The 26,964-nt window shown below is 43.8% G+C and overlaps 1 protein-coding gene and 1 pseudogene across 1 annotated transcript; both read left to right on the top strand.

Moving 5' to 3' along the window:
- The first annotated feature begins 3,142 nt into the window (after window positions 1-3,142).
- Window positions 3,143-8,202, top strand: LOC135505517 (26S proteasome regulatory subunit 4-like; annotated as a pseudogene).
- A 3,893-nt stretch (window positions 8,203-12,095) lies between these two features.
- On the top strand, window positions 12,096-26,460 carry LOC135505819 (calmodulin-1). The gene is made up of 6 exons (XM_064924983.1): window positions 12,096-12,206; window positions 16,630-16,660; window positions 17,440-17,583; window positions 22,605-22,711; window positions 23,233-23,368; window positions 25,451-26,460. Exons 1-6 carry the CDS (start codon window positions 12,204-12,206, stop codon window positions 25,477-25,479), a joined length of 450 nt encoding a protein of 149 aa, XP_064781055.1. The 5' UTR covers window positions 12,096-12,203; the 3' UTR covers window positions 25,480-26,460.
- The last annotated feature ends 504 nt before the right edge of the window (window positions 26,461-26,964 follow it).

Raw genomic sequence — 26,964 nt, 5'->3', positions numbered from 1 at the left:
CTGGGCTAGACAATCTGGACCCTCTCTTTCTAAAATGTTGCAACCCCTATTACCAGTCTGCTCAACCTCTCTTTGGTATCGTCCGAGATCCCTAAAGATTGGAAAGCTGCCGCGGTCATCCCCCTCTTCAAAGTATGGTGACACTCTAGACCCAAACTGTTACAGACCTATATCCATCATGCCCTGCCTTTCTAAAGTCTTTGAAAGCTAAGTCAATAAACAGATCCCTGACCATTTCAAATCCCACTGTACCTTCTTCGCTGTGCAATCCGGTTTCCGAGCTGGTCACGGTGCACCTCAGCCACACTCAAGGTACTAAACGATATCATAACCGCCATCAATAAAAGACAGTACTGTGCAGCCGTCTTCATCGACTCTGTCAATCACCACATTCTTATCTGCAGGCTCAACAGCCTTGGTTTCTCAAATGACTGCCTCGCCTGGTTCACCATCTACTTCTCAGACAGAGTTCAGTGTGTCAAATCGGAGGTCCTGTTGTCCGGACCTCTGGCAGTCTCTATGGTGGGGGTGCCACAGGGTTCAATTCTCGGGCCAACTCTTTTCTCTGTATATATCAACGATGTCACTCTTACTGCAGGTGATTCGCTGATCCACCTCTACGCAGACGATACCATTCTGTATACCTCTGGCCCTTCTTTGGACACTGTGTTAACAAACCTATAAACAAGCTTCAATGCCATACAACACTCCTTCCATGGCCTCCAACTGCTCTTAAACGCTAGTAAAACTAAATGCATGCTTTTCAACCATTCGCTGCCCGCACCCGCCTGCCCGACTAGCCTCACTACTCACGAGTTAGAAAATGTGGACAACTACAAATATCTAGGTGTCTAGCTGGACTGTAAACTCTCCTTCCAGACTCATATTAAACATCTCCAATCCAAAATTAAATCTAGAACCGGCTTCCTATTGCGCAACAAATCCTCCTTCACTCACGCCACCAAACATACCCTCGTAAAACTGACTATCCTACCGATCTTTGACTTTGGTGATGTCATCTACAAAATAGCCTCCAACACTCTACTCTGCAAACTGGATGCAGTCTATCACAGTGCCAAGCCCCATACACCACAAATCACTGCGAACCTGTATGCTCTCGTCGGCTGGCACTCGCTACATATTCGTCGCCAGACCCGTTGGCTCCAGGTCATCTATAAGTTTTTGCTAGGTAAAGCTCCAGCTCCAGTTTATCTCAGCTCACTGGTCACGATAACAACACCCACCCGTATCACGTGTTCCAGCAGCTTTATCTTCCATTGAATAGTTACAGTGTTGTTTGCCGGTAGCGGCAGCTAGCTTTCATGCTGACACCCCAATCATTAAATAAATAGCTGCGATTACTAACTTAATCATCCTAAGCATTTAGTACTCCATGTTGAGTCTGTGGTCAACTCAAATAACCTGTCAGCAGCTAAATAGCTGAAGTAACGTTAACTAGCTAGTTAGCCAATAAAGTCTACCAACACTAAGTCTTGTTCAAGGTTAAACAGGATATCTAGCTAGCTAACTTAGCTAATGTGTTGTGTTTATAATTTCAGGATCAAAGCCAGAGTGGGGGCCAAGGAGAAGGCAAGAAGGATGACAATGTGAGAAGGACATGGCAACAACCAGAGCCTCTGACAACCACATCTCCTCACCTGGATCTTTCAGATGTCTGTGTTAACCTGTTTTATTCGACTGTCACTAACCATGTAACCATATCATATGTTTATAGGAGAAGAAGAAGTATGAGCCTCCCATCCTCACAAGAGTTGGGAAGAGGACGAAAAAAAGCAAGGGACCTAATGAGGCTAGCAAGCTACCTTTGGGTAACGCTGTTATGTCATCTCACTTAGGACAAAGAATCTCTCTTTAAAACGGACCCATCGGCTCAATATCTAATATCTATCTCTGCATCATTCCTAACTCTCTAGCGATGTCATTTCTCACTCACTCGCTTGTCAAGAAAAACTATATTGATAACGTATTGTACCTCCCTCTACAGTCACCCCTCACACCCACTGCAGGCTGAAGCTGCTGAAGCAGGAGAGGATCAAAGACTACCTGCTGATGGAGGAGTTTATCAGGAACCAGGAGTAGATGAAACCCCTGGAATAGAAACAGGAAGTACTGAACATGGAGACATATAATACTATATTACATATAATGCTATATTCCTTTAAACCCCAGGAGGAGAAACAGGCGGTACTGAGTAGACCATCGGGATACAGGTAACTGACAAAATAAAGGAAACGCTTGAGTAAATGAGGGACGCAAAGTGTATTGAAAACAAGTGCTTCCACAGATATTTGCTTCCTGAGTTAATTCAGCAATTAACATCCCATCATGCTTAGGATCATGTATACAAATGCTGGGCAGGCCATTGTTTTGGCTACCCTGGCAATGCCCCCATAGGATGACAATGCCCCCATCCACAGGGCACGAATGGTCACTGAATAGTTTGATGAGCATGAAAATGATGTAAGCCATATGCCATGGCATATGCCATTATGTTGGTTTTTCCTTTATTTTGGCAGTTATGTGTGTGTATGTGTATGTATATATAATTCTGCTCCGTACTACTCAACCACTAGGTACTGACATATCTCTGCTTCGTACTACACAAACAAAAGGTACTGACATATGCTGAACAAAAATATAAACGCATCATGCAGCAATTTCCAAGATTTTACTGAGTTACATTTCATACTGTCTAAAGAAATCATGAATGGCACGACAATGGGCCTCAGGATCTCGTCACAGTATCTAAAATGCAATTGTGTTGTCCATAGGTTATGCCTGCCCATACCATAACCCCACTGCCACCATGGGACACTCTGTTCACAACGTTGACATCGCAAATCGCTCGCCCACACGACGCCATACATGTGATCTGCGGTTGTGAGGCCAGTTGGACGTACTGCCAAGTTCTCTAAAACAACGTTGGAGGCAGCTAATGGTAGAGAACACTCAATTCTCTGGCAACAGCTCTGGTGGACATTCCTGCAGTCAGCATGCCAATTACACGCTCCCTCAGAACTTCTGTTGTGTGACAGAACTACACATTTTAGAGTGGCCTTTTATTGTCCCCAGCACAAGGTGCACCTGTATAATGATCGTGCTGTTTAATCATCTTCTTGACATGCCACACCTGTCAGGTGGATGGATTATATTGGCAAGGGAGAAATGCTCACTAACAGGGACATTTAAGAGAAATATGTTGTTTTTTTACGTTTTACCAATCTTTTATGTCAGCTGATGAAACATGGGACCAACATTTTACGTGTTGCGTTGATATTTTTCCTCAGTGTATATCTGCTCTGTACTACTCAACCACAAGGTATGAACATACGCTGAGTGTACTGAACATTAAGGACAATTGCTCTTTCCATGACATATGCTGACCAGCTGAATCCAGGTGAAAGCTCGGGTCCCTTATTGATGTCACTTGTTAAATCCACTTCAATCAGTGTAGACGAAGGGGAGGATGCAGGTTATAGAATTATTTTTAAGCCTTGAGACAATTGAGACATGGATTGTGTATGTGTGCCATTCAGAGGGGGAATGGACAAGATAAATGATTGAAGTGCCTTTAAACAGGGAATGGTAGTGGGTGCCAGGCGCACCGGTTTGTATGAAGAACTGCAACGCTGCTGGGTTTTTCATGCACAACAGTTTCCCGTGTGTATCATTAATGGTCCACCACCCAAAGGACATCCAGCTAACTTGGCACAACTGTGGGTAGCATTGGGGGGGGGGGGGGGGGGGGAGCAAGTCAATATCAGGAAGGTGTTTATCTGATCAGTACTACTCAACCACAAGGTACTGACATATCTGCTCTGTCCATTATGTGGGTTGAATGCTGTAACAACACAGAATAAAACAATGAATACAAGTCGCATGATGGCCGTGGCATTACTGCTTTTCACTTATTAACCATTTATTCACATTACTTTAAAAAAAAATATATATATATATATATATATATATATATATCAGTTGCTGTGTATGTTGCATTTGTTTTTATTTGATGACTGTATTATTTCATTCCAAGTCATCTATTCTTCATAGTGCTGGTGCCTATGCTGTCTGACAAAATCACTATTTTAGTAGTTCTTTAAAGTAAATAAGACATACTTTTTTTAATGACTGCTGAATGCCATCTATCGACCACTTAGAGCATGTATTTTCAAGTAGAGATACCTTGGGAAGCAACTGCTCTCTATCCCTCTTGTCTTCTCTCTCTGTCCCACACTAACCTAACGTAGCGGGCTTCAAAGAAACACACAGGTCGGACTAGTAAGTGTGCGATACATTATGGTTGTTGTCATTTACCAAGTTTTCTGCGGCTAAACTATGTAGAATATTGGCCTGTTGGTAACTCCTTACTACATCGCACAGTTCGGGCTTGATCTGATTTATCTCTAGAGAAACTGCACATTGTGCGCATTAAGCTCCCAGAAAAAAAAGGAACGAAATGGAATTCAAATAATTGAGCCGACTTCGGTCAATTAGTTAAAAATATATATATTTAAAAAATAACTGAAATGTTGGTTAATCGCTCAGAACTATGTACTACTCAACCCCAAGGCACTGACATATAGCTGTTACGTACTACTCAACCACAAGTTACTGAAATATATACACGTAACTGCCAAAATAAAGGAAACACCAACATAGAGTGTTTTAATAGGGCGTTGGGCCACCACGACCCAGAACAGCTTCAATGCATCTTGGCATAAATTCTACAAGTGTCTGGAACTCTATCGGAGGGATCTGACACCATTCTTCCACGAGAAATTACATCATTTGGTGTTTTGTTGATGGTGGTAGAAAACACTGTCTCAGGCGCTACTCCATAATCTCCCATAAGTGTTCAATTGGGTTGAGATCTGGTGACTGAGACACACACACCCTTTAACCCCACGAGGCTCCTTTGAGGCCCCCTTTCAAAGTCACTGAGATCTCTTCTAGCCATTGCAGACAAAATAATGGGCAACTGGGCATTTTTATACATGACCCTAAGCATGATGGGATGTTCATTTCTTAATTAACTAAGGAACCACACCTGTGTGGAAGCATCTGCTTTCAATATATTTGTATCCTTCATTTACTCAAGTGTTTCCTTTTATTTTGACAGTTACCTTTATGTGCTCTAGACTACTCAACCTCAAGCTATACAATACATATTTTATAGGGCTTTTTGCACTACTGAGCCGAGTCAAACCGAGCTGTAGTGGGCTGGCGTGGTTATGCATCCAGCATAGGTGCTGGAAACGTACTGAAAAGGACAATGTGGGAAAAAATATCTGAATCGGCATAGTTTGGTTCGGTGGGCACAATAGTGTGAAAAGGGTATAGGTTTCATGCACTAACTGTGGATACGAGCGTCTGCTAAATGACAAAAATGTTTCCAAAGCAAATTTCATTAGTTTGGTGGAAAAAGTATTTATTATTATGTTTGGGTTGAGTAGTGAGTGACGTTGACTGACTCTGTCCCTATTCTCTGATCCGTGTCTGTCCTCTAGGTCCATGCCGTGATTGGTGTCCTGATGGACGACACTGATCCCCTGGTCACGGTGAGCAAGGTGGAGAAGGCCACTCAGGAGATCTGCGCTGACATAGGAGGACAGGACAGCCAGATCCAGGAGATCAAGGTACAAGAAGAGGACTCCACTAAACGTCATACCTTGTAACTGCTTAGTAAGTATTTTAAGCATTGTATCCGAAATGAGATGAGTACCACGTTATGTACCTAGCCTATACTAGACTCTCTGGACACTCTCTGGACAGCCTGTAGTCATTCACTGTTTGTTTCGCGATTCCAGATTTTCCTTGGCAAAAAAAGAAAACACGGAAGCATACAGAACTCTATGGTCCTTTTTAAAAAACCTACTTTATGTCAAATATTGTGTGCAATAGCTTGCAAAATAAACAAACATGACTCTGGGGGACAACGTACGGCTGTTTTCTTTCCAACATTAGCACTGTTTTCCTAAAATAATTCAGTCTGCTTCTGACTGTGACGCTGTTGTTCTGTAGGAGTCCGTGGAGCTGCCCCTCACCCACCCTGAGTAAGTGCATACCTGTGCCTGTTTGTGCGTCTCTGCTAATATGTTTGTGTGCCTGTGCTTCTCTCTGTGTGTTAGGTAAGATCCTGCTGGCCAAGGCGGTGGCCAACCAGACATCAGCTACATTCCTGCGTGTGGTTGGCTCAGAGCTGATCCAGAAGTACCAGGGAGACAGGCCCAAGCTGTTCCGAGAGCTGTTCAGGGTGGGCCGAGGAACACGCACCATCTATCGTCTTTATCGACGAGATAGACGCCATCGGCACTAAACTGTACTTACTAGAACCACGTTCTTAAAATAGGTCATTTAAAGGCCCAATGCAGTAGTTTTTATATCAAATCATTTCTGTTTCACAATTAAGTACCTTACTGTAATAGTCCTGCTCTATAGCACACGTTTCTATGTGAATTTGGTCAGGCTGCCCCAAAAGTTACATATTTCAGCTTTTAAATGATAGGAATAGGCATAGCAAGGTTGTTTAATAGCTCCAACTTGCCCTCTGATAGGCTTGGTGAAAGTTGAACCATTTTGCTTATACCAACCAAATCTTCTTAGATATTGACAATTACTGGATCTGACTTGTTGATTTGGGAATGTGCCAACTACTGTTTCTCTTCCCTTTAGGTGTGACTAAACGTTGTTTTTCTCTCCATGTGTAGATATGAGTCTGACTCTGGAGGAGAGAGGGAGATCCAGAGGACCATGTTGAAGCTGCTCAACTAGCTGGACGATTTTGACTCCAGAGGAGATGTCAAGGTGATCATGGCCCCCGACAGGATAGAGACCCTAGACCCTGCATTCATCAGACCTGGTAAGACACTCTCTCATGAGTATCTGAAAGATAGAGCCTATTTTTGTATCGTGTATCATATTAAAATCGGGACTCTTAGACAGGGATAAAACGACACCAGTTGAAGTGTATATTGAGGATTGAGATTCTCCTATAAAATGAATGCAGATTAATTTCCTCCTTCTGAGCTCTATCTGTGGAACTGACGTCTTGACCTTGAGCGAACAACGGATGGAGCTCCTAGAGCACTTTACAAGACTCCGATTTAAAGGAAACAACATTCACTGAAGCCATTTGAGCAAGGCGTCTTTCTTTTCTTCCCACAGTGTTGAGTCAATGTCAATAAGTATTCTGTTCTAGAATCAGAATGAGTAGAACCGAACGGCCATTCCCTCGCTTTGATATTCAATGCCCCTCACCCCCTTTCCTATGTTTTTTTCCCAGGTCGTACTGACAGAAAGATAGAGTTCCCTCTGCCTGATGAGAAGACCAAGAGGAGGATCTTCAACATCCACGCCAGCAGGATGACTGTAGCCGACGACGTCACCCTGGACGACCTGATCCTGGCCAAGGATGACCTGTCAGTTGCTGACATCAAGATATGGATGTCCAGGGTTTCCTCTACCACAGTGGTCCTCAATCTGGGTACCTGGTCTATCTGCATGGTCATTGGGAAGACTCATAAGAGCATAGGCCATGGTGATACAGTTACCCAAAAAGTGTTTTAAAAAACACTGCATTACCACTACTAAGGTGGGGTAGTCCCCCTATCTAGCACTGTTGCCCCTTGCCTCCCAACAAAGAGTTGGCCTCCATGGGTTTCAACTGCTTTAGGTGTGGCTTTAGGGATGTTTGCAGCCACTCTAGGGAAAACATGATTCTCAAACTGCCTCGAGCTAAACCAGATTTAGTATATTTGACTTGACTGTGCTGCCCTCTAGTGGCAGTTCTTTTAAGGTAAATCCTGAAAGGATTCTCCTACTTCCCCCTTTTTCGGCTACTTTCAGAATGCCTCCCTCCTTCCTTGAAGTCATGGATCTGAGAGAGTTAAGTCTAGGATCAGGTCTTCCGTGTCCATATATTCTTATTCATTATGACATAAAAGACAAAACTGATGCTAGATCAGTACTCCTACTCCCAAGACTATTTGTGAATATTTTGAGGCTGACCTGAGTTGACCTTTCTCCTCTCTTTCTCCCCCTCCTCCAGGCGATCTGCACCGAGGAAGGCCTCATGGCCCTGAGAGAGCGCAGAATGAAGGTCCCCGACGAAGACTTCAAGAAGTCCTCTTTGGACTTCAGGAGGGTACGCCGGAGGATACGCCGGAGGGCCTATACCGCTAACCCCGGATCTCGGACGTTTAACCCCTGACCTGTACCCTGTCCGCGATGTGAGAGAGCTTAGATGTATTTCGTTGCATGTTACGTTTGGCTTCCTTTCCAGTTGTCTACTTTAACTTCATGAACTCTGACGATAAATACAAGAATTTGAATGGGAGAGAAGTGTTCTTATTCCTCGATCCATGTAGGATTACTCTCATTTCCCTCCGTGCTCCGTTTAGTATAGGTAGTGTCACGTAGTCAGTTGTCCTAAAGTTTGGTCTTCATTGGAGAAGCCTGCAAATCTAGGCTAGAGTAGAAGTAGTGTTCAATAGCGTACAGTCTGCATCATACCCACGTCTGGGTTCCATAACTGGTTCATCAGCCCCAGTAACAATCTTTCTATGTTTATTTTGCGGAAAATGAATCCCATTTTATTTATTCCGCTCAATCACCATCTTTCCAGTAGTATTCAGACTTCAGACAACAACTGTACATACTGTTTATACAGATGCACTGTTTCTTCATAGTCACACTTAAGGGATATCACTCTATTCCTCTTGGTTGCAGAGGTCTGACTGATTCCCAAAACAGAATAACAGAACGAAGGAGGAGGATGCAACTCATGTCCTGATGCTGAAACTATTGTATCTCTCCTCACTATCTCGCTCCCCTCTTTCTCTTTGCTTAAAAGAAGACCTCCACTAATAACAGGAATGATCTCCCGCACACAACGTCGTTTAGGAGCCACCCCAGAAACAAGTCACCCGGACACACATCTAAATAGTCCCTCACATCACTTCTGTCTGTTTTAATAGGAAGTGTAGTATATCGCTTTGATATGAAAAAGACATGTAATACACATGCGTGCACACACTGGAACGAATCAGCTCCTCCGAATCCTTCCGGGCCTCTCAGAAGCTACTCATTTCCAATCCCCATTTCAGTGATTCTCCCCTATGTTCTACCCCTTTTCCAGTACACTGAGTTTAAGAGCACAAATTAATCTGCTTTTTGTGTGCCGTTGCGCAGCTGCAGTTCATTTGACCCGTGAGACGCAGAGACGCAGCATCGATTTAATTCCTCTTGATGTGGGGCCATGTATAACTTTGTATTCAGCAGAACGCTCGCTAGCCCATACAGTTTCGTTTTGGGATTGAGTGAAAATGCAGCACGCAGCCCTGATCACTCTCCATGTCATCCCCCTTATTAACTATGTCACGCAGTTCAACTGCAACGCAGCGCACATTGCCGCACATTCAGCAAACCCGAAGAAAACTTGAAATCAAGCGTAGCGTATAGTAGGGCCAGAGAGACAGGATAGGAAGGAGGGGTGAATTGTAATGAGTCATTTGGCCAGCCAAGGATAATATCGGTTGAGGATGCCTGAGCCACACCATGCATGCCGGCATTAGAGACTGTTGGTAGTTATAACTACTGGTTATTACTGTGTAATAAAACATATGTAATGTGGGACTGTCATATAATAATAAAGGCTAACCTTGTTTCCATGTTCTGGAGCATATTTATTCTAATTTTACCATTGAACTGAGATTTGATTGACAGGCCCACTGTTGACCTTTCAGTGATTTCTCAGTCAACTGAGGAGGCAAAGATCCTGGACATATCTGAGGACTTCTCTTCATTGTCATTGACTTGTAATGTGTTGAGGGTGACTTTAACAACCTCCGTTGCAGGCATCGACTTCTTAAAGACTTCATAGATTATTCAAATACTTTGATGTTCTGACAGACAGAAACTGATTGGGTTTGCAATTGGATTGCTCTGTGGCCAGAGGGAGAAGCATTCTCATCATTCACCACTAAGTGGCGCCTACAGTGCGTGTTTTTATAATAATCGCACTGACAAAATAAACTGGACGGTTAGAATAGGTTGGTCACAGTTCTTGGACAACGAATATCGCATAAAATCTGATATTTGTTTTCATCAATCGTGCCCAATCATTTACTCAATTAAAAACTACTGTAACCTATGCTAAATCCTGAAATAGCTTTCCTTGAAAATAGTTTTATATTTAGCCTTATCAACTCTTTATCAAAGCAACAAATACAACATACTGTTAGGAAGGCAAAACTGTTCAAATAAAATGTAGAGAGCAGTGTTGCAGCTTTAGCCCAATTACATTTATTTACACCACCGCAACCATGCTCCACTCTTAAATTTCGCGTACATTTAGAAATACTTTCTAGTAGGTTGCATATCATCCAATGAAAATACTTGCACCTCCCAGCATCGAGTCTCAGCAGCATGTCAGACCGATAGATCCTCTCTTCTGTCACAAAATACTATCATTTCCAAAGCTTTTAGTAAACCATAATTACATACCCATCTAGAACAAAATCTACAGGATTAAAATGTGCCGTTTGGACAAGCGACGGCCCTAAATTTGCATTTGTTTGAACTTTGTTATATTTATGGGATTTCCATCAAGCACTACTGCCTGGTGCAATGCAGATCCGACCTAGCCAATAATTGTGGCCAATACATAGTGTGTAATATTGCGGGTCTGCTCTAACCAATCAGAGGCAGCGTCACATAACAGCGTTGCAAAATTCTCCAGCGTCAACCAGGTAGCGTCTTCATACACCAGTAGTATCCTTCCGCTGCAGTGAAATAGTTCAATGTCCAAGTTCCGTGCTGTTAGAGTAGAGATCTAAGTTTAGTTCGATTTTATGGACCTTCGATTTTATGACCCTACAGTATCATAGATGGTCATAAATGATATTAATGCGGAAAGAAGGTCTCTATTAGTCACTGACATTTTTACTGTAGGGTGATAAATTATGATTTAGCAGCAAAATAACATTAAAGGGTGTTTGGAGGTTCGACTATCATCTATCCTCATGCTTGAGTGGTCGTTCAACCAATATGGGCACAGGTATCTATTACTGAAGGAAAACATTTATAGCTAAATGGTTATTTAGACTTGGATGAGATGTGGCTGTAATTTATAGCCTATAGTAAAAAATAACACAAAGGGCCCTATCTACAATGACCCTGATGGTGTTTAGAATGTTCTTGGCTGTATGGAGAGTTGCACCTGCTAACAGATCAAATGTAGGTGTCATATGTTTCGTAAACAACAGGTGTAGACTAACAGCGAAACGCTTACTTACGGGCCCTTCCCAACAATGCAGCGAGAAAACATTTGCAATAATTGAAAAATAATAACACGAGGAATAAGTACACAATGAGTAACGATAACTTGGCTATATACACGGGGTACCAGTACAGAGTCGATGAGCAGGGGTACGAGGTAATTGAGGTAATTGTCTGTACATACACTGTCTGTAGGTAGGGATAAAGTGGCTAGATAACAGGATATATAATAAACAGTAGCAGCAGCGTATGTGTTGAGTCAATAGAGTTAGTGCTAAAAGGTGCAATGTTGCAGATAGTCTGAGTTGGTGCACCGGTATGGCTTGCTGAGCGGTAGCAGAGAGAACTGTCTATCTGTCCATGCTACACCGAAGGCTGGTGGCACCTTCATTGGGGAGGACAGGCTCGTAGTAACGTCCTCCACCTCAGCAGCCCCCTGTGCCAATGGCGCAAATCATCATTGAATTGGGGAATGTGCACAGCAGGGGTGTATTCATTACTGAAACTGTTTCCTAACGGACGCAAACAGCAAAATTTGAGCTTTTATTGGATAAAAGGTAGGTTCCTCCCCGTTGCGTTTGATTACGTTAAAGAAACGTTTTGCAACAGAATCGGTGGAATGAATACACCCGATGCCTGCTGCACTACAGTATGCTACAGTAGAGGCAAGCTGTGCTGTGATTGGCGTGTCTCCGTCCTGTTGCGGGAGGGGCTTAAGGTTAGCCAATATCTCCAGTTGATGAAATAAGGAAGTGAGTGAGCAGGCTGGCCTAGTGTCGCGGAGGGATACATAGTCCCCATTCTCACCACCACGGCGACACACCTCCATCCCGCTGGAAACTCCATCTAAGGAACGAGCACACTCGTTCTCTAGTTCATAGACAATCAGCCCAGATCCATCGAACATGGTATGTATTATATATTGTTTTGTATTCATTTTTTTTATAGATATTTTTAGGTTTGTCAATGCATTTAATGCCACGATGTAATGGGAAATGGAAGAGGGTCAAGATATGGGGAAATCCACAATTTTGCTTTTCATTCATATAGGTTTACAGCATTTTATCTTGCCAGGAATTAAATTAGGGTGATCAAAAAGCTTGCTGTTTTGCAACTGTTCTATAATTGCACGGGATATGTCATCTTTAGTCTTACGAGGGCGAGTTGATTCTATTTGGAGGAACATTTTCTAGGGCGATATAACCGCTGAGTTGTATATGAACAGGATGTAACACAAAATGGAGCGGGATTCCGCGATAACTGCGCAATTCTTACGGCATAGTAGTTGGCTCGATGGCTATATCGGGGCATGTTGCTGGCTCGACGCTGCACGGTGCAGAATTAATTCATTCAATCGGATTAATAAGGTTTGGGATAACTAGCAAGTTGCTAGACGATTACAGCATAATTCTGTAGCTAAAGTGATTACGTTTCAGAGTATATAGTGTGTTGGCTGGAATAGGAAAGCGCACTGGCAAATTATGGGGTAACGCTGCACTCGTAAAGAGTTGACAAGCCCTTTTACCTATGAAGCTGCTTCATGTCTCAACACGTTTTATTACTGGGCAATCTAGTTATATCAACTCTTATATGCTACCGAATAGGATTCATCCCATTTTGAGGAAAATGAACCCATTCCATGGATCGCTATTAGCTGCATTTTTCCATGTTGCATCATCGCGCTCTGTCTGATGGACCAACCATAATGCGAATTGCAGCAATAAATCGCCTGTGATCCGCAACTGAACTCGCCCGTCTCCCTCAAATGGGGGAATCTGAAAAATGTAAACATTTTATACAATTCCGCCCTCTGGTGTTCTACAGTACAGTAGTTACAAAGTTTCGCCTTCAAGCGTCGTTTATCTCGCTGTAACGCCGTCTGTTTTTTTTAGGCTGTCTTTTGCGTTCTTAATGGTATGCAAATGCGCTGATTGTCGTTTCATCGAGTCGCAGAAGCGCCTGTCACAGAAAAACCTACAGGTAGCCGAGGCGAGAACAGCTGTTCAGTCTTGGGTCTGTTTTTTTATTTTTATTCCTTCAAATGCAGAATAAAGTATTTGATGTTTAATGTCATTTTTATTACATCATTTAGCAGCAACAAAGTTATATTTTATGGGAATTATTGTTAGGCTAAATGACAAATGTGTTTCAAACTTTACACTGTATAACTGTCAACGGTCAAACAGCTCACACACAATTTCCATCTGTCGAAAATTGAGTTCATTCATTGCATAGTAAGGGAAAGGGCAATACCTCGTCCGCTGCACAACTGAACGCATTCCAACCCGACATGCGTACTCTACATTTAACCCAACCCCTCTGACTCATATAAAAGCATCTCTCAGATGTCACGGAAAGACAAGTCATCCAGTGGAAGTCATGAAGCCGGGTGTGTTGAAGGGAAAAGTCTCTCCCAATCAATATATTGATGATCTATTGATTACCAGCCCTATGGCTCATTCATAGCACGAGGGGAGTCAATAGAAATGTTTCTCTGTGTGATCACACATCTATCCCATATGGTATTTAATTAACTGCTGCATGCGGTAGGTTTCATGTTGCACACCAGTGTAGTAGTTGGAGTATACGTTGCACATCGCCCCTTTTGAAAAGTTGAATCCGTGAGTAAGCCCCTGTGTAGGCCTACCATACACACCAACATAATACAACTATTGAAGTGGAAACCGTGTATCTCTATTCAGATGGAAGTATCATGTAAGTCGTCCTGTTCCAGCCTTGTTTGCTGGCGCATGTTTGGTAACTTAGAGGACATCCGATCCAGAGCATTCAATCATTTATCTGCTTGGCAGGTGGTCATGGCCTGGATGAGTCGAACTGTGAACTGCTATCGGGGTTGTGTTCATTTGGCACCAAACAGAGTGGAAAAACTAGGAGGAACTACCTGGGCTCATCCAATAAGAAATGCACATTTTTGTTTTCTGTTGCAAAATGTTTTTCATTTTTATTTTACTGTGGGTCCGAATGAACACGACCCAAAACTCAACCCACCAATCATGCCCATATGGTGCCCTAGACTGGTGTTGATGGTGACATGCATATAAGGGGTCTTACTGATGCCACCTACTCTCTATTGTAGGCTACACTGTAAAAAATGTAGACGAGAGATGCTCGGATAATACCTGCCTGCCTTGTAAAGGATGTTTTAAAAAGAGTGATGGACTGCATAGCAGAGACCAGCCAAACTAGTTTCTTCTGTAAGCTACTGCTGTTGTGTAGCCTAAAAACAAACATCAGACCAATAGGCTTCCTGGTGATGTTTGAGAAGAGAAAGAATGTCATTTGTATAGTGAACAAACGAGTCCTGTCTCTCGTCCCATGCTGTGGTTGGTCAGTGGGAGTGGTTGTCCCACTCATTCCAGAGAACCTGTAACAGACAGCAACCCCTCCACCCACACCCTTCTCTCTCAAGCTGGCCTGAAGGCTTGCCCAACAACACCCTCACTACCATAGGAAATGGTGACTCAGAGGGAGTTTCCTGGGCACAGACGTGTGGGTGTGTGTGTGTGTGTGTGGCGGGTGGAGTGGTTCTGTGTTGTGTTAATTCAGCAGTACTTTGCTGCCTACCAGCAGGTTGCTACATCCACCAAGCCCCTGTTGCCTTCCAGCTAGACTGGCCAAGAGTGAGAGCGTGCCCCAGAGGGGAAAGGCCTGTATTAGGAGCGTGGGCCTGGTTCCAGGCAGCCCCAGTGATGCCAAGGGAAAGGAAAGGCCGGAGAAGGCCTGGTCGCGCAGCAGCACGGTGAGGCCCAGCTGTCTGGGAAACAGCCACGGGAGTTCTTCCACTGTACCTACCTGATGCCCCGCCCTTCACAGAGGGAAGAAGAGACCGATGACAGAGAGAGAGAGAGAGAATAGGAGCAAGAAGGATAACAGGAGTGGGGGACGAGAGAAACATGAGTTGTAGGGCGGGACGAGAGGCCGTGGCCGTTGTCCATTCGTTCATTAACTCCACCCGTCAGTGTAAAATCATTTATCTCAGACATTTCACAAATCTCGCAGATGGAGGGAACAGGGAGCCCAGAAGAAGGAGGAGAGGGGAGAAAAGGCTATTGTCTGATGCTTATTGAATCACGTCAGCTAATTTAATTTAGCCTGGTGAAGTTAACCATCGCACTGGACGTATCAACCAAGGCCACCGATATAGCCCCAGAGCCATGTCGAGACTATTTTGCTATCAGCCTGTTTAAAGAGCATCTAAGAAAATGAAATCATGTCATTTGAGGTCTAGGCCTTCCCGCGGTCGTCTCCATTACTTTGCTTCTGATATATATCCTAGCCGACAGACCTTGTCGCTAGGAAAGAACCTCACCCATCATTCACACTATGGTATAAGGAGTGGCCTTTGCACATGTCCATTTCATATGGTTGACTGAGACAGAATCAACACTATAGTGGTCTATGTTTGGTGTTGTCGTTACACAGACGTCTATAAAGCCTACACATATCTACTGTACTGTAGGATATCTGGTCTGCTTTGGGACAGAACTGAACTGGTTGCTATGTGACTAATTCACAGGAAACCTGGTGATGGAAACGAATGGCATAGAGGGAAATGCCAATTAGTGTGTGTTCCTGTTTTCCCCCCTGCCAGCAGCAGGCACTCAGCATTACGTCAGTGGTTTGTTGCCGTAATCATAAGCATGTTTTGCCAAACTGGGAGGGTACCGCGGGATTTACCATTTACACACACACACACCAATGTGGTAAGACCTACGGTGCTGTTGCTGTGTGTGAATGTTTGTTTGAAACCTGAGGCCTTGTGTGTGTCAAGACTTCATCCATCTGTGGGCCCATTGTAGGAGTGCTGCCAAGTCCTTACACACACATACACACTCATTAAAGCGCCTCTGACTCACCGGAGTCATTAAATAGGGCTAACAGAGAACAGGGAACATGCTGGGAGGGAGTCAGGGAGACCAGATCAACTGAACACACCCCTACAGCCATTTTAGCATTTTCAGCTAACAGCAGGCCAGGGCCAGTAGGCACAGAACAGGTTCTTCTACCTGGGTAGTGTTCAGTCGGAAGAAAAACGTTTAGAAACAGACGTGGTACATGAGCGTGGGCCAATAAGAGAGCACTCTTTTTTTTTGATTCAAAAACATGTTTGTGGCCACTGAAAATGACCCAAGGTAGTCTCTGGAACAAGGTGGGGGGGGGGTCTCTTCCCTGAACAACGTCCTCACTGTGGGGTGTTGGGAAATTATGGAGGCAGGCGACAGCCTGGAGAACATGACTAAGTCATCTGGGATTTAGCGACTGAGTGAATGACTGTTTGTTTGTTTTTCTCCCTCAATGTTTTACCCTCAGGCCGATCAACTAACAGAAGAACAGATTGCAGGTAGGAACGACTGAGTAATCCCGCTCTCTAGCATGTTTAACACGTTTGACTAATTTGTGAACAGTACACACACACACCATATATATATTTAACTAGGCAAGTCCGTTAAGAACAAATTATTTTTTCAACGACGGCCAAACACGGACGACATACTGCAAGGGAAAAAATACAGGGGTTTATTTTTTTCACTGTCCATTGACCTCAGCCATGTTCTTGTCTGAAATAAGTGGAATGAAATATCATCTTCTCGTTTGATGTGTGTGTGATTTGGGCCAGCGCTAACTAGCTAGTACACTCTGTTATTCTCCTCAGTTAGATCTATAAACCCCTGGGTGGCTAATTAGCCAATGCTACTGGGTCCCAGGCTAATTTGGTCTTGTCTTCAGCGGTATACATCAAACATCTTACTCTGGGGGGGGGGGGTGTTTCTTATGGCCCTTCAATATTAAAATCCCTTAGATCTGCCTGTATATTGATTTGAACAAGTTATCAAACACCATCACGTCTACACTAAACTTCCTAAAACACAGACCTTTTGGCTGTAGGCCTCTCTTGAACTACGTCTTACAAACTACTAATTATCTGTCTATAGAAAACCTTTACAGCCTCCCTTAAGTCTATCCTAAAGTAAAGTGTTACCCATCTCACAACCAAAGCTTGAGCCACAGCCCAAGAAGCCCTGACTGAGTCTGTGACCCACCCACCAGTAGGAAACACTGACTTCACCATCGAGACTTTACGTAACCCCACCTTTCATTCTCCTTCCCCCGTCCTCGCAGAGTTCAAGGAGGCGTTCTCCTTATTCGACAAGGATGGCGACGGCACCATCACGACCAAAGAGCTGGGCACCGTGATGAGGTCGCTGGGACAGAACCCCACAGAGGCGGAGCTGCAGGACATGATCAATGAGGTCGACGCTGACGGTGAGTGAAACACCCGAAGCTGGGTTAGGCACACCCGATTGGTTAAAAACAAAAATGGGGAAGTGACGTTCAGACGGGGGAAACTTGGGCAAACACGTGCGTCATCAAAAGGTGACGAAACCTGTAGTCATTGTGAGTTCCACACCATAAACTGACCGTGCAAGTGCATTCTGCTTTCATCTCCACGTATTGGTTTAGCACGGCCTGTCCCCTTTAGAGTTTTGCCTATACAATTGTTTGGAAATGTACCTTCAGCAGTTCAGTCACTCACTGCCTGTCAAACAGTCCCTCGGTGTCTTATGACTTCACTGTTACCTGCCTGAAGGCCAGGCAGATTACTGTCAGTGTCAGCTTTCGCACTAAGAGCACTATGGTGAGTGACAAGTCTTCAAGACCCCTGTCAACTTATCAACACAACTGTCTCCTGATTAAATAGATATGGCTGAACCAACTGCGACTCTTGAGGTTTAATCCCAAATGACACTCTGTTCCCTTTCCAGTGCACTACATTTGTCCATCAATTGCAGACATATTGTAAGTCGCTCTGGATAAGAGCGTCTGCTAAATGACTTAAATGTAAATGTAAATATTGCTCACCACTGTTTGGCTCTGCTCGCTGTATCTATCCAAAGTCCCCGCCTCTCTCTCTCTGTTCTCTGTCCTGTCTAGTTATCTGTACAGCGTTTTCTCTCTGGTTTAGGCAATCTGGGTCAGACAGCGATGAAGCTAGTACTGGAGAATAAAACTAATTACATAACCTCTGATCTGCGTTTCGCTCTGTACATTCAGTATCTCTTCTCTCCTCTCCCCTTTGTACATTCAGTACCCTCATAGTGATGTCAACAGCAGGGCCACAGCTTATTTACTAAACAAGCCGAGTGGATGCCGAGGGAGAGAATGAGGTTCGCTTTACCCCAGAGAGGTGTGCTGTTGGTCTCTGAGAGAGGAGGAGGTCTCTTGTTTGGGCTCTGAAGTGGTGTTTTGTGTTGCCCTATCATTGGTTCTCCGGGTTTGATCCCTCCCCACCAATCTCTGTTGTCCTCGTGTGAAAAATATTTGGACTTCATTGGTTTCAATGGAAGATTTTGCATGTTTTAGGGGCTGGTCCGCCTTGCCTAGGAAAAGCTATGGGGAAATAGTACTAGCATAAGGAATGAATGTCCTCATAGACCGTAGAATGAGTCTTCCTCCTATAGTTTGCGTCAGCAGTGTCTCTTATATACAGTATAATCGTACCATCTCCCACTCGTTCCCTCTCCTCCTCATCTCCAGCTCTCCCACCCACTCCTTCTGTCCTTCTTGTACTTCAAGACCGACAAAGTCGGGCCCTGGAGTCACAGCCAGCTCTCGCTGCAGAAAGATCTCACCGGGTGTTTCTCAATGTGCATACTACAGGACTCCACACTCTCATGCTCCGAGTGCATTCTCCGAGGACGTTCTCTTGAGTTCATCCTTGTGAGGACAAGAGTGTGGAGAACGCTTCAAATATTAGATTTCAGAAGCACTCGCAATCCCCCTGCTGCCTCACGCTGCACCTCCCTATTCACTGACCGTTCGTCCAGCCAGGACAATGGCAAGAATAGAGACAAGACAAGGTACATGCAAAGCAAACAATTTACTTTAATTATTATTAGCCAGCTATGTGAATCGGACTTCTTACAGTCAGAACCAGTGGCAAAAGAGATGAAACAAGATCTACACAGAGCAAACATTTTACTTCATACGGCGCCTTCAGAAAGTATTCACACCTCTTGACTTTTTCCAAATGTTGTGTTACACACAATACCCCTAATGTCAAAGTGGAATTGTGTTTGTGACATATTTACGAATGAATTAGAAATGAAAAGCTGAAATGTCTTGAGTCAATAAGTATTCAAGCCCTTTGTTCTGGCAAGCCTCAATAAGTTCAGGAGTTTCTATGTGCTTAACAGGTCACATAATAAGTTGCATGGACTCACTCTGTGTGCAATAATAGCGTTTAACATTATTTTTTGAATGACTACCTCATCTCTGTACCCCACACATACAATTATCTGTAAGGTCCCTCAGTGGAGCAGTGAATTTCAACACAGATTCAACCACAAAGACCAGGGAGGTTTTCCAATGCCTCGGAAAGAAGGGTTTCTATTGATAGATGGGTAAAAAAAACTAAACAGACATTGAATATCCCTTTGAGCATGGTGGAGTTATTACATAGAGTTTGGATGGTGTATCAATACACCCAGTCACTACAAAGATGCAAGCAGCTTTCCATGAGGCCAATGTTGACTTTAAAACAGTTACGGAGTTTAATGGCTGAGAACGGAGGATGGCTCATTGGATCATAACATTACTCCACAATACTAACCTAAATGAGAGCGTGAAAAGAAGGAAGCCTGTAGAGAATGCTTGTTTACGAGGTTGCGTCATATTTCTGTGCATACTTTCCGTTGACGCATGCTCAAAAATATGTACAAAAGAGTACGTATTCGAGATATGTGCTCCGTTTCGCATACTTTGATTTGGACTCCTACTCCGACCCTTCCGTGCTCCAATTTGCGTGCTCGGAGCACGGTAGTATGCATTTTGAGAAACAGCCATCGTTTCCCTTTGAAATTCACATTTTGTTATGGATGAACGTGTATTTCAGAGGGGTTACAGGGTTAATTCCGCATGTTTCCAGGGTTAAAACAGAAACAACTCAAAGGGTTAAGTTTCGGTATTCATTCCCGAGTGCTTAAGGTTAGGTCTATGTTTCGGGGAAGGCTTAAAACAAAGACCAACTATTCTCACGGCTTGCTAGAGCATTTAGACTGCGGTTTGTCCAGTAGCCGAAGCAGCACCTCTCCGGCTCCGAGCATCACGTGATCAAGCCCAGTACAAAATATACTTTTTGTCATTTTTTTTTTTTTGTGAGCGCGGAGGAAAGCATATCGACGTTCTCAGGACCTTGTCAAACGTCCAAAACTGCTGTCTGTTGCTAGTGATCAGGCTGATTTATTACTCCAGTCCTCCTCTTCCTCTGGATTGATCTTCCAGTGGTATGTTTTCAGGCCCTGCCTGGCTGCAAAGGGGCTCACACACACACACACACACACACACAAAGGCTGTCTGCTCTCTGATTGGGGCTCCCCAGTGGCATGTGTTCCTTTTGATGGCTGCTGTGCTTGTGTTGCTGGCCCGGCCAACAGTGTGTGTGTGTGTGTTTGTATGCGTCTCTCTGTATCTCGTCTGTCTTTCTGTCTCTGTGTGTTTCTCCATGTTTGTTTGTGTCTCTGTGTGTTAGGTCCTGAGATCACTAGCCCGCGGCCATTAGATCACCATCTGCCTTATCGCATTATGCTCTCTACTCTGCTGTTGTTACAGCCCTGCTTACAGGGAGATCTGCTCTTCCCTGGTTAATCCCAGTACCACCAGCCCCACCCATCCTCCGTTCCACACACACACACAGTGCACGCGTACAGTGCGCACACACACACACTATTCCATGCGAGGTTAATCCAGTAGGTACTCTGACCTCTCCTCTGACCTTCCACCTCTCCCAACCTAACAGGCTACATGTTCTGGATCTGATCCCAGATCCCACCATTGACACCAACGTATTGTATGTCCATCCATAGAATAGGCTGGTTAGAGCCTATGTCAGGGAAGGGCTGGGATCTCACCGATGCCACCAACATCCGAACATCCTCCACCCATTTCACTGTAAACTCACACATCCTGAGTTGGTCAGGGGCTGTGTGGGAGAGATTCCACAGCTGCCACCAATGTCCATTCACCCACCACAGATGAACCCACACCACAGGAGGCTGGTGGCACCTGAATTAGGGAGGACGATCTCGTAGTAATGGCTGGAATAAATGGAACTGTATCAAACACATTAACCGCGTGGTTTCCATGTGTTTGATGCCGTTCCATTTACTCAGCCATTTATTATGAGCCATCCTCCCCCCTGTGACCCAGACATCCTGTGAGGCCTGGTTAGAGAGAAGGATTAGAGATGGTTAGAGGCTATGTCAAGGTGGAGGAGGCGGCAGGCGCCCTGGTCCCTGACTCCCCAGGCAGAGCGAGGCCCTCTGTCAAGGGAAAATGAGAGGTGATCTAAAAAATAAAGAAACATTTATGGGGCCTGGTCCAGACTCCTGTCCAGACTCCTGCCCAGACTCCTGTCCAGCATACAGTAGGAGATGTCTGAGGATGGATTCTCCCTCTGGTCTCTGTAGCTGGACATCTACAACCTCCCCCCAGGGCTACTCTGGGGTATAGAGGAAAGACACCCAGTCTAGTACTAGGACACTGTCCAGTGTGGACTGCTTTTTATAGAAGTGAATTGAGTTGTATGCAAGGACATAACAGGTGATTTCACAAAGGCTTTTCAGGGTCTTTCATCATCATAGAATGATGAAGAATTGCTGGTCAACAAACAAGCCTTTTTATAATTTACACACAGTTATATATTTACTGTTATCAGCATCTTATCATTGCAATGAACTAAACCGGGTGTTTTATAATGAACTAAACCGGGTGTTTTATAATGAACTAAACCGGGTGTTTTATAATGAACTAAACCGGGTGTTTTTATAATGAACTAAACCGGGTGTTTTTATAATGAACTAAACCGGGTGTTTTTATAATGAACTAAACCGGGTGTTTTTATAATGAACTAAACCGGGTGTTTTTATAATGAACTAAACCGGGTGTTTTATAATGAACTAAACCGGGTGTTTTTATAATGAACTAAACCGGGTGTTTTTATAATGAACTAAACCGGGTGTTTTTATAATGAACTAAACCGGGTGTTTTTATAATGAACTAAACCGGGTGTTTTTATAATGAACTAAACCGGGTGTTTTTATAATGAACTAAACCGGGTGTTTTTATAATGAACTAAACCGGGTGTTTTTATAATGAACTAAACCGGGTGTTTTTATAATGAACTAAACCGGGTGTTTTTATAATGAACTAAACCGGGTGTTTTTATAATGAACTAAACCGGGTGTTTTATAATGAACTATACCGGGTGTTTCCTATCTCCAATCCAGGCAATGGCACCATTGACTTCCCGGAGTTCCTGACCATGATGGCCAGGAAAATGAAGGACACAGACAGTGAGGAGGAGATCCGTGAAGCCTTCAGGGTATTCGACAAGGTAAAGTACTGCATGTTCACTATCTAACACATCCTCGGCGAGTAATCCTCAAATGACAATTTTTCTTTGTAATGAACTAGGAAACGGTGGTCTTTCATAAGATCTATCCACCTCTGATAAACGCACCGTCTCAACTTCCAGTTATGGTGATGCTGCACTCCTAGAAAGGCGCTTTCTAGAACCTAAACCGGGTTTCCGGCTGTCCCCATAGGGGAACCCTTTGAAGAACCCTTTTTGGTTCCAGGTAGAACCCTCTCCCTAGAGGGTTCTACTTGGAACCAAAAAGAGTTCTCCTATGGGGACAGCCAAATAACCCTTTTCTTCTAAGAGTGTATATATATATCATTAACCATCCAATGGGGATTTGATTCTCTGTTCATTGCCTAATGGGGATTCACCTCTCCACTCATCATTGCCCAATTGGGATTAGCGTCTCTTTTTTTTTTGTCCTGATTGCTCCCCAATGGGAATGCCTTTCTGTCTATTCTCACCCAATGGAATTTCTTCCCTTGTGTCTCCAGGACGGAAACGGCTACATCAGCGCAGCAGAACTCCGTCACGTCATGACAAACCTGGGGGAGAAGTTAACAGACGAGGAGGTAGACGAGATGATCAGAGAAGCAGACATTGACGGAGACGGACAGGTCAACTATGAAGGTAAGAGGACAGACCATCTAGCCCTGTATGCTTAACCAGCCACATGTGGCAGTGGATATTATTGCTTGATATAACGGAGACGAACTATGAAGGTAAGAGGAGGACAGTAGTTGTTCCAGGTTAGCTCTGGGTAGTGTTCATTGGGTCACAAAACGGAAAATGTTTCAAAACATTTTGCATGGAAAACAGAAATTAGTTTCTTATTAGTCTAGGAAATCTCTCTCTGTTTCAGTACGTTTTCTTCCATTTGGTACCTAATGAACATGACCCTGTACAGCAGGCATATCCAGCTACAGTGCCTTTAGAAAGTATTCATACCACTTGATTTATTCCTTATTTTGTTGTGTTACAGCCTGAAGTTTTGGGGGGCAAATGTTGATATGTAAATTTGATATATTTCCATAAGTATTTACACCACTTTGCTGTGACACTCCAAATTGAGCTCAGGTGCATCCAATTTCCTTTGATCATCCTTGAGACGTCACTACAGCTTGATTGGAGTCCACTTGTGGCTCATTCAATTGTTTGGACATGATTTAGAAAGAAACGCACCTGTCTATTTAAGGTCTCACAGTTGACATGTCAGAGTAGAAACTATACCCCGAAGTCCAAAGAACGGTCCGTAGATCTCCAAGATAGAATTGTGATGATGCATATATCTGAGGAAGGGTATAAAACATTTTTTTTGTGTTGAAAGTTTCCAAGAGCACAGTGGTCTTCAACATTGGGAAATGTAAAACATATGGAACTTCCCAGACTCTGCCTAGAGCTGGCCGTCCAAACAAACTTAGCAACCTGCCTAGAAGGATCTTAGTCAGGGAGGTGACCAAGAGCCCAATGACCACTGCCAAAACTACAGAGATCCTTGCCTGAGATTGGAGAACCTGCCAGAAGGACAACAGTCTCTACAGCACTTCACCAATCTGGGCTTTATGGGAGAGTGGCCAGACGGATGCTACTCCTGAGAAATAGGCACATGGCAGCAGGCCTGGAGTTTGCAAGAAGGCACGTGAAAGACTGGGATCATAAGGCACAATATTCTGTGGTCTGATGAGACAAAAATGTAACGCTGGCCTGAATGCAAAGCCCTATGTCTGGAGAAAACCGGGCACAGCTCATCACTCGTCTAACACTATCCCTACCGTGAAGCATGGTGCTGGCAGCGTCATGCTATGAGGATGCTTTTCAGCAGTCGGGACTGGGAAACTGGTAAGCCTGGAGCAGGCTTGTAGCAGCCCTGTAGCCGGCCTGGAGCAGGCTTGTAGCAGCCCTGGAGCAGGCTTGTAGCAGCCCTGGAGCAGGCTTGTAGCAGCCCTGGAGCAGGCTTGTAGCAGCCCTGGAGCAGGCTTGTAGCAGCCCTGGAGCAGGCTTGTAGCAGCCCTGGAGCAGGCTTGTAGCAGCCCTGTAATGTTTCTAACATTAATGTGCACCACATTTTTTTTTTTTAAATGATCCTTTAAACTTCTACTACTGGTTTGGTGGTTGTATCCATCAATTGTCCAATTAACAATCACCCACATTAGAAAATGCATTTAATTTAAACATCACAATATCAGCAAAATGCCTGCGATAAGTGACCGTTATGGTTGACGTCGATCATTTTCAGTTTTCTACCCTCTTCCCCTCCACCCACTGTCACTCCTATTCCCCACAAGACACTGCGCTCATTCTTTTAGAAGGAGCTGTTGACACAATAAACAGTCCATATGTCTTGGCTGGAAAGCGCCCTACTTCCTCACTCTCTCATTGTGCCATAAAAAGCATATGTAGTCTAAGCATTTGAAAGCCTTCTCTTTATTTTGGTTGGACGTCATTGTGTTGTTTTCACAGTGCAGTGACTTTTTTAATCAAATAAGCTTAATGAGATGAACATGAAAGCCGTTTGGAAACGGGACACTAATTAGAATGATTTGCATTCTGTTCCTCCACTGTTTGATTAAAAAAAAAAATGTATAAACAGTTTCACAATTTAGCAGGTGACTGCCTCGCCTGGCGCTTTGCCAATGGGGCTTAATGAGCTACAGTACGTTACTTATCTTTGTCTTTGTGTTCTTCTCTCTCTCTCTCTCTCCTTTTCAACAGAGTTTGTACAGATGATGACTGCAAAGTGAAGCTCGGCCAACCTGCCTTGTCCCCTTGTAGAAGACGATAAAAAAAGATCACAAAAGTTTTACTTACCTCTTGGGAAAAAAAAAAATGTTCATTTATTCATACTGTTTCTGTATAGAAAATAATTGAATGTTAAAATAAAATATCCTTCTGTCCATCTACACAGAGAAAACAAAAAAAACTCATCTACAAAAAATATCTGCATGATATGGTTAGTGACCCCCCCCCCAAATAAAATGAGTTTAGCATCAGTACTTCAAAGACTCATATAACAACCTTGTAATAATTACCTTCAAACTGAAGCAAGGCATTTGGAACCACTTCCAAGTTCCATCCATTTGCTGGTGATGTTTGGGCTGGCCATCTCTCTTGCTCTTTCCTGTTCTTCATGCATGCAGCTTGTGACTGGAGCACTCCCTCCAGCCAATCCGAGCGTGCTGATTCCACAGGGGTGTCGTTGCTATGGTGTCGTTGGTTTGGTACAGTTTTTTTGTATTTGGAGAGGAACCCTAGTGATATGGTATATGAAAGGATAGGTTTATAATTCAAGCTGAAAGTGGAATGGAACTTACTTGTATGTTAGATAAAGTACATTTTCAAAATGTTTGGCATTTGTTTTTTTTACGTTATTTGGACGGCCATCTTAGGTATTTGTGCGTCCCTGCCCTGAAGAGGAGGGATATAAAAAGTCTTACGGCCTTAGCTTTGTTTTTGTTTTTCTGAGATGGAGTGTTCCTCTTTCTGACATTTAAGGGAGATTCACTGGCCTTCATGTTTTTTCTTTCTTCTGTTCCTCGACTCGGACAAGAGTGTGGCGGAGTTGTTGTGTACTTAGTATATGCAGTATGCATTCTGTAGGTAAGAGTTGCAGCACACGAGTCTTTTCAACTGTTCATCTGAGTTCAGTTTACATTCATTCCAAGTTGTAAATGCTAGTCTTTCATTTTTTTTTTTCAAATAAAAAAAAAAGACCATGAACTTAATCGCTGTTGCTGTGTGTTTATAGGATGCTGCTGAGATGTCATGTGATTTCGAATCCATTGTCAAATATCAACTGTGATGATACTACATAAAAAAATAAGGACAAAGTATGCATGTCTCTGACATAGAAAACTGAATTATAGTCTTAGCTTATTCAATTACTCAAGATTACCATGTTGTACACTGTATATCGACGTCGTTCAATTTAGCCCAACCAGTCGCGGCAACATTTGAATATCTGCCTCTGCCAGCCAATGGGGGAAAGAGAAAAAGACTCCACTGTTTGCGTTTTCACTCAGCCATAGATAAAAATCTATGGCTGTGCTTCTGCTCTCTGTTGCTAGGCAACAGTGGCATGCTGTTACTAGGATGTTGGGGGTTTGGAAAAGGCAGGAGGGAGTTTTTAATAGGCCTTAGCTGGAGAGAGAAGCTTCCATGATGTAGCCGTGTCCTAGTAAGGCCAGGCTAAAACCGGTCGTCATGTTTCAAACACACCAGTATGGGAA

The sequence above is a fragment of the Oncorhynchus masou genome, chromosome 19 (assembly GCF_036934945.1).
Source record: "Oncorhynchus masou masou isolate Uvic2021 chromosome 19, UVic_Omas_1.1, whole genome shotgun sequence".
Taxonomy (NCBI): Eukaryota; Metazoa; Chordata; class Actinopteri; order Salmoniformes; family Salmonidae; genus Oncorhynchus; species Oncorhynchus masou.
This window is presented reverse-complemented; position numbering and strand designations above follow the sequence as displayed.